General features: G+C 47.1%; 5 protein-coding genes across 5 annotated transcripts; 2 read left to right on the top strand and 3 right to left on the bottom strand.

The window, feature by feature from the left end:
* Nucleotides 1–389: 389 nt before the first annotated feature.
* Nucleotides 390–2,450, bottom strand: C7M61_004016 (uncharacterized protein; the record flags this gene model as incomplete). The annotated part of the gene is made up of 1 exon (XM_024859346.1): nt 390–2,450. One exon carries the CDS (start codon nt 2,448–2,450, stop codon nt 390–392), a length of 2,061 nt encoding a protein of 686 aa, XP_024712648.1.
* Nucleotides 2,451–4,361: 1,911 nt separating this feature from the next.
* Nucleotides 4,362–5,734, top strand: C7M61_004015 (uncharacterized protein; the record flags this gene model as incomplete). The annotated part of the gene is made up of 2 exons (XM_024859345.1): nt 4,362–5,170; nt 5,230–5,734. The coding sequence occupies 2 exons, from the start codon at nt 4,362–4,364 to the stop codon at nt 5,732–5,734; spliced, it is 1,314 nt and encodes a 437-aa protein (XP_024712647.1).
* Nucleotides 5,735–5,991: 257 nt separating this feature from the next.
* On the bottom strand, nt 5,992–7,668 carry C7M61_004014 (uncharacterized protein; the record flags this gene model as incomplete). Its single annotated transcript, XM_024859344.1, has 1 exon — nt 5,992–7,668. One exon carries the CDS (start codon nt 7,666–7,668, stop codon nt 5,992–5,994), a length of 1,677 nt encoding a protein of 558 aa, XP_024712646.1.
* Nucleotides 7,669–10,131: 2,463 nt separating this feature from the next.
* C7M61_004013 (uncharacterized protein) lies at nt 10,132–10,614 on the top strand (the record flags this gene model as incomplete). The annotated part of the gene is made up of 1 exon (XM_024859343.1): nt 10,132–10,614. One exon carries the CDS (start codon nt 10,132–10,134, stop codon nt 10,612–10,614), a length of 483 nt encoding a protein of 160 aa, XP_024712645.1.
* A 1,379-nt stretch (nt 10,615–11,993) lies between these two features.
* On the bottom strand, nt 11,994–12,380 carry C7M61_004012 (uncharacterized protein; the record flags this gene model as incomplete). The annotated part of the gene is made up of 1 exon (XM_024859342.1): nt 11,994–12,380. The coding sequence occupies one exon, from the start codon at nt 12,378–12,380 to the stop codon at nt 11,994–11,996; it is 387 nt and encodes a 128-aa protein (XP_024712644.1).
* Between the last annotated feature and the right edge of the window lie 412 nt (nt 12,381–12,792).

The following is a 12,792-nucleotide window of genomic DNA, read 5'->3' as shown; positions in this document are numbered from 1 at the left end:
TTTGTGTGGCGCTGAACATTTCATCCGTTGAAGCACAGATCTCGCTTAAGCATGCACGAGAAGGGAATGTCGTTTAAGCATTAGACATGAAGACTATCTAAGAGATGAACGAATGTCAATTCCAACAGAACAAGCCTTTTGAGCTTCACTGGGAAATCCGCTTCCATTCACGAACGTACACAGTTGAGTTACTTCTCAAAAGCTAGCACAGGTTTTAGACTCTGCCCTGCAGATTTTTCGACATCGAAGCAAGCATCGTGAATATTACCCGATTCAGCGGCGCCTGTTCGTTATCAGTTGTGACAGACTTGCACAATCAGCATTACTACAATACACCTCGCTTTCCAGTATTAGCATATATTAAACAATTAGAAACATCCCAGGCAGAATTAGGCCTTGGAGAAGACATTGAGTCTGCTCAACTGTTTCTTCATAAACTTCAAGATGATGTCGTCGTCCTCCTTGAAGATAACCTGGGATCTCTTGACCTCACCAGCCCTCTCAGCACCTTCTCCCAGTGTAAGCAAGGCCTCGTCATCCAAGTTCTGGGCATCAGCCAACCGGTTGTCTCTCAAGCAGAACACCCACACCAACAAAGGAACACAGAGACAGAGACCAGTGATACAAAGTCTCTTCTGGAGCTCCGCATACGCCATACTGACAGCTCTACGGGCGTCGGTTCCCCATTCGTGTTTCTTGACAAACTGGTAAGGCGACTGGTAGGCCAAGGTAGCCAAGGAGGTGTCGACGTTCAACTCCTCCATCTTGCGACGAATCATGCCGTGCATCTGCTGGGTCCAAATGGCACCCGAGATGGATCTTCCAATACCACCACCAATGTGGTAGCAGGCTGCAAAAATGGCAATGATGGTGGCCATGTACTCGTGGTTGGTACAAGACTGGACCGACACCGTTGTGACTCTGGAGAAGAAGGTGTTGGAGAAACCAAGAAGACACATACCCACAGCCACACCGTCACGGAAGTACTTGGCACGGAAACCGTCGTTGGATCCTCTGAAGTGGACAAACAAGCCCATGGCGATGAACAAAACGCTGCTTCCAAAGAGAACAAATGGCTTGGTTCTTCTCACACGAGACAAGACATAGCCAACCACTGGAACGGCGATACCCTCCACAAATCCGTTCAATTGACCGATTCTGGTGGCCACGTTCTCGGCAGCGTTCATTCCAACAAGCAAAACAGGGTAGGAGTAACTGTTGGGCATGGCCATGACCACAGAGTTGAAAATGGCAACCAAAAAGCCAGCCCACACACCACGGTCCGTCATGACCTTGAATGGAAGCATGGGTCTCTTGGTCACCTTTGTTTCCCAGAAGACAAAAAGAGGAATGCTGCAGAATCCAAGCACGATGGGCACAATGATAGAGGCGTCCTGCCATTTGGATCTAGCGCCACCTGCCAAAGTCAAGGGCACCAAAATAAGACCGAGAATGGTAGCAAGCAAAAGACACCCGATAAAGTCGACTTTCCAGAAAATCTCGTACAAGTTGGTGACAAGACGGACCAGGCCGTACTTGAGGTATCCCTTCACTTTGGCACCAAAAGACTTGTTGGCATCGATGGCATCCTGGGACTGTCTAGCAGATGGATGGGCCGCCATAAAAGCATCTTTCTCCTCCTTGGAGATCTTGTGCCAGGCATCGAGTTTACGGGCCTTCAAGATCAAGTACAAGAAAATCAACATGTAAGGAAGACACACGAGAGGGGTGATGAACGCCCACATTCCGATACCGAACCCCCAGTTTCTGTTGCCCAAAACCAACGCAACAACCTCACCACTGGACCATGTGGTGATGATGCTTTGCATGAAAATAATGGACATGGCCAAAAGTCTCCATTTCAAGGTGGACGCATCCGCCAAGTTGATCTGCCACAAGATTCTCATACCCGAGTTACCAAACGAGAAGAACACGGTACCGGCGGCGTATCTCTGGATGTCGTGGGCCTGGGACTGGATGATTCTGCCGACAATTCTGAAAAGAATGGCGACAATGAACAACTCAAAACGACCAAAGTTGTCGGACAATCTGGCGTAAAAGGGCAACGACGAGGCAGCGACCACACTTCTGATGATACCAATGGTCGACATGAGCGAGTGCTGCTTGTAGCTGTCGGTGGCATAACTGTCAAAGACATTGACAATGGCGTTTTCCATCAAACTGATGTAGGAGCAGATGAAGATGGCAAAGAAGAACGGTCCTCTGATCCACCACGAGGTGATCTGGGCCATGATGAGCTCAGACTTGCGGATACCAAAAGACTTGGTTTTGTAAGTGGAGGTGTCAGTAGCCGTAGACGCAGCTGACTGGGTAGCCTTCAAGTCATCGGTGAAGCCTGGTTGGAGCTTGAGCTCCTCTGTCTGGGTGTCTGCAGACTTCTCGTTGGAGCTTCTGTCTTCGTCTCTGGAGAACCTAGTCTTTTGTTCCATGGCTGGAGAATAAACCACGGAGAATGTGCCATTTATATACTCCAAAATGTGAGGCGACACATTGGCATCTCTCGGCTGCAGTGGTTAGTGCATCGCTGCACGATCTTTGTCACCTTTGGTTATTTTTCACCTGGCAGGGAAAGCTTAAATGGGGGTTTTATGTTGCCAGGTTTTGGGAATATCGTCTTCAGAACTGCCTTGTATTTTGGACTATCTTTCTGTTTGTCTAGACAGTTCAACCTTCTTGATTGCACCCTTTCCACGCTGTAGATCCGATCAGATAACTGAAAACCAGGTTCTAGAGAGTCGATGCCAAGACCATCACTTCATTGCCCATAATGCATTGCAGATTTAACCGGGCGATCCCTTTTCCTTTACTGGCTGTCAAAGCATTGTCGTGGTTCTTTTCCGCCTGTTACACTTTTCACTCCGTCCACTCCGCTTTTCTCCGTTCCGCCTCTCCACGGAGAATTCACTGAAACACGAGAATTGAAAGCCCCCTATATCCCCTGAAACCCACCAAAAGAAATCAGAAAAAATCGGATTCGCCTCGATTTTCTACGTTCTTTCCAACCGTATCAATGCACGTTTGACATCAACTAAATTCGTCATTGCAGATAAAGCCCCGGTCCACAGACGGACCTTTCTCCAGCCGTGCCTTTGTGCGGCGCTGTGTGCAGTACGCGCAGATATTTTGCAAACGCCCATGAAGCAGGGATTGATGGGCTTGTGAGGATATACCTAAAATTGACGAAAAGCGTTTTTCTTATTCGGTGAATTAATATAAAACCGGATGCCGCTCTCGGATTTGACGTGTGGCCAATGCACAACATATCACGCCAGTGAGCCGCATCTCGTGTATACGAGATACCACAAAACAGCGAAGTAGACTGGGGAATCTTCCCTTTGATAGATAGGTATTGGTACATCAGGGATTGAGAGGCAATGGCTGGAATATGAGAAAAATGTGATTTTTGATAGTTTTTAAGCCTGGAAATTCCTGGGTCTCATCGCCTAGAAAAGTCTATATGATCAGCTTCATGCACAAGGCAAGTAAAATCGGAGCTGGTGTCTATCCCGCTTTTTTATTTTGCAACATAATGGCTACAAACCGTAACACAAAACAGATTGGATAATCGAAAAAGAAACAAAACGATTGGAGAGTCATGATTGGTCATAGAAGAATGAGGTGCTTGTGAAGACAATCCCGGAGAAGCCCGAGTGGTAGATAATTTGTATATTTGCGCAATACCAATGCATGATATGCCAAAATTAGCTTGTGCTGTGGTAATATACTCTTTGTTCTACTGGTATGAAGGCCAGTCTCAGGCATCGAGGTATTGAAGTCTGGACGGTCGTATAAAGACATTTGTCCGGGTCTTCGATTATGCAGTGATGCTTTGGCTGGAGTTTATTTAAAAGCTTATTAAGAAATCTCTTTATTTTAGGCTTCGTCTTGGGTGTGATTTTAGGTGTTGCTTACTTTCCAAAGAAGTATAAGCACCGATTCGGGTGAGATAATCAGATAAGAGCTAAATTCCAAAATTAATTTAAAATTGCTGTTATATTCACATACTTTTATTTCAAACTTCAAAGGCTCGTCACTTTTTTTCATGACATCGTCTCTCTCTCATTTTCATTTTTTGTGCCATACTCACTTATCTCACCAAAATGCAACGCTACCTTCGCGAGAAACAAAAATAATCAAAAGTTGAAAACCAAACACAATATTCTTTAACATTTTTTTTTTCTTTTAAAAAAAACACCATCACGTCCGATATCACACCATAAATGGAACCCAAATTGAGCAGAATTCTGGCAACTATCATTATCGGCTAGCGTGCCCCTTTGCGCGTACCCCAAAATGCAACGCGATAACGATAACGATAACACCTCCAATGGACCAACTCCATGAAGTATAGCCACTTCAAACAACGCGAATACCAAAGACAGAACAATTTCAGTATCAGCAATGCTCTTAAGAATATCCTTGCAGAGGATGGGGAGCCAATTCCCGACGATGAATTTGAATATACCCTCGTGCCCTATAGGCTATCACGACCGATCACGAAACTGCCCTCTCTAGATGCCTACTCATATTGCGAGAGCCAGTGCACAATTGAAGACCGATGGTGGGAGGCTATAGATTTCACGGATTTCAGTTTGAGTGAAGAGGAGGCGGTCATTGACGAGAATGATCCAGTGCTCAGTCTGGAGGGGACTGTGATGTATATTGGTACGGAAATGAGCACATGTTTCTTCGATGAACAATCTCAATTTGCCTCGAAACAATTACGACGGATTTTGCGCTCAAGGAGGATATTTAATCTTGGGGAAATACCAGAGAGCGATGATCATTTCACAATGGACGTCATCTGCGACGACTTGACCGGTGAAGCAGCACTCACTCTGTTGATACGTCGATGTGCATGGGGCTCTGCTGAAATGTACAAAGAGAATATCCAGACAATCTCAGATAGGATGAATGTGTTGCTTGAGAGACTGTATCGCAGTAAAATGCTAAGAAAGGACGAAAGCACTTACGATGAAGGTTTATCTTTGGCTTTGAATCTCGAGGAGATAGATGAGCTCATTGATCGCGAAAACGAGTTGCTCGACAATGTAGAGCTTATGATCGCAAGTATCTTCATTGGGAACTTACGTATCATTCACAAGAAAGCCCAGAACTATTGGAACTGTTGGAAAGTCAAATACCTACAGTAAATTACGGGAAAAAGAGATTTGGTTGGGTGGGGAGGATGAGCACCCAAGACATTAGCGAGACAATTTATGACTTGATGAGTGGTGAAATGACGGATCCCGAATCAAAGGCAAAGTTTGCTTTCACCAAGAGCGAATTGACCTTGGAGAACTTTCTTTGGGCAAAGGTTTTGTATAAGCCAACATCCAGAGCAGAACTGCACTTCAAAAATAACTTCCTCCACCCACAAGACAAAATCGTACTGTGGCGTAATCATGAAAAGATTCAAGATACTTGGGAGCAAGCTGACGTACTTGTACGCCTCGGCCTGGACATGGTTCCACCGAAGAGAGCCACAGTTGACAGAATCAGGCGAAACCTCAAGTATGCTCTTCTGAAGAGTCCAAGCAAGAGAAAATTGGGCGCTGTTGTTTCTTCCATAGAAAGAACCAAACCCTATCGAGTTGTTTACGATACCTATGACATGAGTTGTTGCATCAGGTTCTGCTACATGTACTGCTCATATTGTCACTTGACAGGGCACTTATACGGTGAATGCCCTGAAATTGAGCACGACGATTAGACAAATTATACAATGCATTCAAGAAGAAAAGACCAACCCTTTTTCGCCAGTAGCACACAGTAATTGAGAGTTATTGCCATAAGCTTCAAGTAACTGCAATTCATGATACCCGCCACATTTAATTCTAGAATTAGTTTCCTCATGCTATATTCAAATCTATAGAAAGCACCTTCATCCGTAAGCCTCGAGCGTATAATAAATGACCGACAGTGGATTCTGACGGTCCGAAGAATTGAAGGTATTACCTATTGCGCAAATCACTTGCTCTCTTTGAGGGCTTCCTTGGAAGCGTCATTGGAGACATCGTCCGAGACAGTCTTGGTTGCTGTGTTGGATGGTGACGTAACAGAGGTTTCATCAAAACGGTAAGCACCGGTCTTTTCATCAGAAGAGCCAACAGACAGTTCAGGGTCCTCACCAAGCGAGCCATCGCCCAATCTAGAGAGATCGAAGTTGTTGGCTCTCAAGTAGTCAATGAAGTTCTTGTCCTCCTCGTTAATGGCTTCTTGGCCCACGGAAGGACAGAAGAACAAGGTGAGGATGGCAGAGAAGAGACACAAGGAGGAGGAGACGTAGAACGCAGTCTTGATACCCTCGTCAGAGTCCTCACCACCGTGGTTTTTCATAATAACAGGGAAAACATAAGTGCCGACGAAACCACCGACTTTACCCCATGCTGCAGCGATACCGTAGTACTGGCCTCTGATGGCGGTGGCAGAAGTCTTGGAGGCCAAGCAGCCGACGTTGTTACCAGGACCAATCTCACCAAAAGAGGTGAAAATACCGAACACCACCACAAAGCCAGCAATCTTTGTCTTCAAGGAATCAAAAGAACCGGTCATGGAGTAGCCGATGATGGCCTGAACAAAAAGACCAAAGGCCATGGTGAGTCTGGGGCCAAAGTAGTCTGTGAAGAAAGCACCGACAAAAGTGCCAGGAAGATAAAAGACGTTGAAAAGCACGTTCCAGCCGAAGGTAGAGTACAAGTTGCTGCCAGGGATAAGCATGTCCAAGATGTACGACGAGTAGAGACCAAAGGAAAAGACGGAGAAGTTGTAGATGAACCAGACGATAGACACAATGGCCAATCTGAACCAGTAGAACTTGATGACGAGCAACCAAGGGAACTTCTTGACGCCCTTCAAGTTGGTTTTCTGGTAGGACTCGGAGGGCTTCATTTTCCTTCTCATGAAGAAGAGCACCGTGGGGAAAAGAGCACCGATACCCAAGGTCAATCTCCACACAATGTGCAAATCTCTGTCGGAGGTGGAGGTGATCCACAACAAGACCATGGGCACGAAAGCGGCAGCCACGTAACCCAGGCAGATGCACGAGTTGGTGAACCAGATGAAATAACGGTTTCTGTGGCCCACAGGCAACTGGTTGGCGAATTCAGAGGCAATCACCGAGGCGGTGGGGTACTCGGCACCGATACCGATACCCAAGAAGAAACGGAACACGGTCAAGGCGGCAAACATGCCCTCTGGCGTGACACCCCAGGAGGCGGCAGCGCAGCAAAGAGTGAAAAACACAAGAATGATGTTGGCAGCCATCATGCCGCCCTTTCTGGCGATATGGTCGGAAATGTAACCAAACGACAACTGGCCCACCACGATACCCACGAACGCAATGGAGGTGACGTTGGAGATGGCGGTGGACTCTGTGTACTTGTCGCCGTAGATTCGCTTCAAGCAGATATTCACTGTAGCCACCGAGTTGGCGACATAACCGTCAGAGAAAAGACCGGCTCCAGCGGTGAAGGCAGGCCACAAGGAGTTGAAGGCCACCTTCGTGGGGGGCTCCTCCATTCCATCCTCGATGGCAGCGGTGTTTCTCTCTTTTTGCTCTTTGGTCAAGGCCAATTCGCCCGGCACCTTGCCGTACCAGCCGCAAAACACGTCTTTGAAAGAATGGGGCAAGTCTCTGAATGACATCTGGATGTGGTTGATCGAAAAAAACAAAAACAACGGGGAACTACAGGTTTATATACGGAGGGGTCTTGGCAGATCCCAATTTCAAAGAAAGCCGTAGACCCTTCGAGAGGCTGCAGTAGCTATCGCTGACGTGCGGACTGGTTTGAGAAAAGCTTGGCGAAGGGCTCAATACGGTACCACCACGCGGGGTCATTCTGATAAGAATGGGGCTTTTTGCTTATCAACGTGGGGAGGCGATGGGCCCAATTTGGGCAATTTGAGAGATCCGGCGATTTTCAACGCTTTGCCGGTTTTTGGAAAAAAAAGAGTAGTTGGTGTTGATGATTTTGAGCGCAGCCGCGTGTGGCCCATGTGGGTGGGAGTGTCCAATAATAAATGAGATTTCTCGAGGCAGGAGACCCGCAGAAACACGAGGAATCCAGCTTTGGATTCAGGATCTGGCGAGCTGCTCTGACAATGGCAGTGATGGAAACAAGAACGTAAAAGTTAAAAGTCAACTTTTTATAGACCAGTCAAGTGACCGTTGGAAGGTGACGTTGAAAGATGACGTTGAAGGACGTCCCCACAAATGACGCAGGCTCTGGTTTGCAACCACCTACCACCCACTGAGACACCCACTGAACCAAGCAAGCACACAGTTACTTAAGAGGTGGGCTTCCCCGGCTTCCCCGCCTTTCCATCCGCCCATCCACTATAAATACAGCGAATCCGCTGCCTTTTTTTCCCAATCGTCTCTGCTTTTCCTCTACCACCTCCACCTCTCTGCCTCCTCGGCTGCGGAATGATGCCCTGACTGCCTCGCTACGACGCAGGGAAGAACGGCTGCACCGCCAAGCCCACGTTGAAAAAAAAGGCTCCCGCGATATAGGAGATATCTGTGTTTCAACGTATTGGGGTGTGTGATCCGAAAATGGTCTGTAGCAGGGGCTAAAGGCGATCGAGCTGGGTAATTAATCGCTTTTGCTTGGCTTGGTGGTGCTGGGGCGTGGGTGCTGGAAATTAGCACTGGAAAAAGAATTGGGAATGTTTGGTAGCGGTGCAGGGCCAAGACCGGAGGATGGGCAGATTTTTCGTCAGTTTGGGTTTTGTAGGTGGTGGACTGGTGGGTTGGTGATAAGATGATGACGGTTGGAGGTGGAAAAGAAGTGAGGGTGGTGATGGTGGTGAGGGTGGTGAGGAGTCGAAATTTTTGCTACCTCGCCAGAACCTTAATTCGATTTTAAGGTTTCCAAGCCGTGCCGACTGTTTTTCAGCTCGACTCGAGGGCGGCTTGGCTGGGTGCCGTTTTGTGGAGATTTGGGCGGTTGGCTTGTCGAAAAGCGTTTACCGTTTTTCATGAATTTTCGTGATGTCGAAATAATGGACATAGAGTAGTAGGCTATCGGCCTACCGGTTCAATACCACCACAGTGACTGACCCATACCCTGGTGCTTCATTGCCAACTGATTCACAGTTTGTACCTCCTAAGTCGCCGTGCCTCCTAAGTCGTGCCTTCTAAGTCGTCTTATGTCCAGTAAAACTCCTCTTCCAACTCAACCATTCAATAATTCCCCTTTTGATGTTCTCCTTTCGACTTCACCATCCCGCCAGACCATCGCCTTATAATATTCTGGCCTCCTCCCTGTAACGTCAATGGCACCACGGCGGTCTGGAGCCTCAGCCGATCTACGGTCTAGAGGAAAAGGTCTCCGAAGCAGGACGATTCTCGGAATATAGGAGAGGCGGACTCCGAAATAAGCTTTGGTGAGGTCACACGAGAGGACGGTCCAGAAATAGCACACACACAAAAACACACCCGAAACCGAAAAGCATGCCTTTAATTGCTCAAACTGGCTTTTCGTACGTCTCTGGAATCTAAAGCCTCCTTCTGGAAACACTTCCTCTCTTCCGGCATTATCCGACCATCATCTCACACCTGATATATCCGTTATCGTACTATAGCCCCATTCCATCAATGCACCACCCCGGGCAAAGTAGCCCCACGAATCAGATAATGCAGGGGCCAGGAAGAAGCATTTTGAGACATCCACGAGCGGAACTGCCTCGCCTTACATCTCGTGATGTTGACCTACCAGCTCGATTTGAACACCACCCTGCTGTGATATTCAAAGCCCACTTACTAAAAATTCCCCCTCCCCAGGGTCCCATATTTAGCAACACCCCAGGATCGCCCCTGAGATCTTCCGCCAGATCGTGTGACGGTGCCGAACCTTATTCGATTTTGCACCCATTCGCAGTGGTGTGAGTCCCTGCCATATTGGGAAGGTCCCACCCGAAACAGGCAGAAAACACCTCTTGATCGTTTGAAAAGCCTGTATCGAACATCGGCCAACGGCTCCATGGCTCGACGGGCTCGGGCGAAATTCGCCGGTTCTGTCTCAGAGTCAGCTCACGAAACACCATATAAAGCCCGGCCAGGATCCCACTTTTTTTTTTTCTTCACCAATCCAAAAACATCAAAACATGCAGATTTTCCCACTTATCACCTTGGCCGGCATCGCTGCTGCTGCTCGTCCTGACAAGTCCAAGACCTTCATCTTCTCCTACCCTCACCACACCTACACCAAGACTCTCTACGGAGAGAAGGCAGAGCACCTCACCACGACTCACATGACCATCGCCAGGCCCCACCACACCCACACCAAGACCTTCTTCACTTGGATCGGAAACGGTGCTGCTCCTACTGACGTTGAGGAGATTCCAGACGATGGAGAACAGCAGCCTGAGGAGCCTGAGGAGCCAGCCGCCAAGCCTACTGTCCAGCCTTCTTCCAAGGTTGCCACCTCGGCCAAGGCTACTTCCTCGGAGATGCCATCCATCGCTTCCAAGGGTCCCGAGACCTCTGCCAACGAAACTGCTCCTCACGTTTCGTCCATCTTTGAGGGTGGAGCTGCTGCTGCTGGCGTTGGCGCTGGAAGCTTGGCCGTTGCTTTGTTGCTTCTTTGATTTTTTTAGCTAGCTCGATCGGATAGCTTTTCTACTAATTGATTTTGCTTTTTATCGTTGGCCGCTGTAGAGTAGTAAGCTGTAGGGGGATGTGGTTAGGGGTGGTATTGGGTTTTGGGGAATCTGGTTTATTACGATAGGTGGATGTTCTTTGGATTTCGGCAGGGTCGATTTCATTAAGCTGGAAGGTGCTGTGCAGAAATGGCAAATTCAGTTGGTTAGTGAACCTTTGACGTAAGAGAACGGGGAACTTACACACGATGTGGTGAGTTTAAGCGCACTTTCAGCGTCTTTCTGTTTGGCTAAATTTGCTATTTTGACAACCATAAGGCGCTAAACAGAACTTAGGTCGTATGACTTCCCTGATGTAACTCGGCATACGGAGATTGAACGTATAATGAGTCAATCGCTTCACCGAGGACAGCCGAGACTACCCTAAATACTTTTGTGCAGCTAAATTGCTGTAGACAGCATGTGATTGGTTTGCACGGTGTAGTCGGTTTCGTTATTCACCCCAATAACTTCATCATCATCATCCCACCCGGAGTAATAACCATTGGACAGATCAACATCGGTCCAATCAGACTCCGCTATATCGGACGTGATATCTGAACCGAGCGCCTCCAACACTTCTTTGGCATTCTCGTACCCAAATCCAAACGTATAGAACTTATCAGACAGAATGTCTATTGGTGGTAATTCAGCTGATAAGCCCATGCAATCAATCATACAATCCGCATACTGATCATCTTCGATATCCCACATTCCATCCAGATCAGCCTTAACCGTTACTATATATTCCGGAAGACCATTTGACTCTCTTGAAAAAAACACCGGCCTGCCGGAGTCACAATCTGAATGGCAGTTAACGATAGAGCTATTGTGAGCTATGTTTTCATCGTAGGTAAATAGGTTATGACTTACTGCTAGTAGACCTGCTGCATCTATGCATTGTAAAGTTGCTGCACAGACTACCGAGAATAATGTGAACCTAGACATATGTTAGCCCAGAAGCATTTGTGTGTTAATCCGGGGAAGGTTTCGATAACCATTTCGATCCGCATATAAAACCCATACACCATATCTATCGACCTATGTGGGGATTTTCTTCGAATGTTACTACCATTCGTTTTAAAATAATTTTAGTCATTGCACAAAAGGTGTGATTTTCTGTGTATAAAATGCCAGCTTGTTGATAATGGCGATGATTCTGCCACATCCTTTGAGCCTTGACATATCGACTTGACTGAGGAATCTTGCAACAGTGTTATTTTGCCATTTTGACAGCCATTAGGCGCTAAACAGAATTAGGGTGGTTACTTCTTCGTTGTAACCGGGCATAAAAAGGTCTGGTGTATTATGTCAAAGGAGCCAATCGCTCATCGAAGACAACCATCGATATATCCTAGGTAATATTGTGGGCCCAAAGTAGGGTAGACAGTGTGGGAGTTGGTTTGCACTGTGGTGGCATTGTCGTTATTTATAACTTCATCATCATCCCATCCGGGGTAATAGCCATTGGACAGATCAACATCGGTCCAATCAGACTCCGCTATATCGGACGTGATATCTGAACCGAGCGCCTCCAACACTTCTTTAGCATTCTCGTACCGGGATCCAAACGTATACAACTTATCAGACTGTACGTATAACAGTGCAATTTTGTCCTTTCCTCTACCTGGTAAATCCATACAACCAGCCATACACGCCTCATATTGATAAACTTCACCGTCTGGGACTCCGGTTTCGGGAGTTTTAACTGTCATTTTATATTGTGGGTAAACATATGAGGGCCGTTTCTCCATAAACACTGGCCTCCCGTTGTCACAATTCAAGTGGCAGTCAATGAGAGAGCGATTTTGAGCGATTACGTCGTCGTAGGTGAATAAATTATGACAAGCTGCAATAAGGCCTGCTGCATTGATGCCTTGCAAAATTGTTGCAAAGATTATTGAAAGTGATGTTAATCTAACCATGCGTGTGGGAATCCGGGGGAGGCTTAGCGATCTCGGTCCGCATATAAAGGGAGTCGGTTGTATGCACTGCGATTGGAACAAACGAATTATTTAAACGAATGAGGAGCGTTTATGATGGTATAGTCATAATGTCGCTAAATAAGTCGAAAGATTGCAATTGCTGCCTAGTGTGTTTTGGAAGTAGCAGTTGTGTCTTTTTTGA

The sequence above is a fragment of the Candidozyma pseudohaemuli genome, assembly GCF_003013735.1.
Source record: "Candidozyma pseudohaemuli strain B12108 chromosome Unknown scaffold00011, whole genome shotgun sequence".
Lineage (NCBI taxonomy): Eukaryota > Fungi > Ascomycota > Pichiomycetes > Serinales > Metschnikowiaceae > Candidozyma > Candidozyma pseudohaemuli.
The sequence above is the reverse complement of the archived record's forward strand: the minus strand, read 5'-3'. Positions and strand labels throughout refer to the sequence as shown.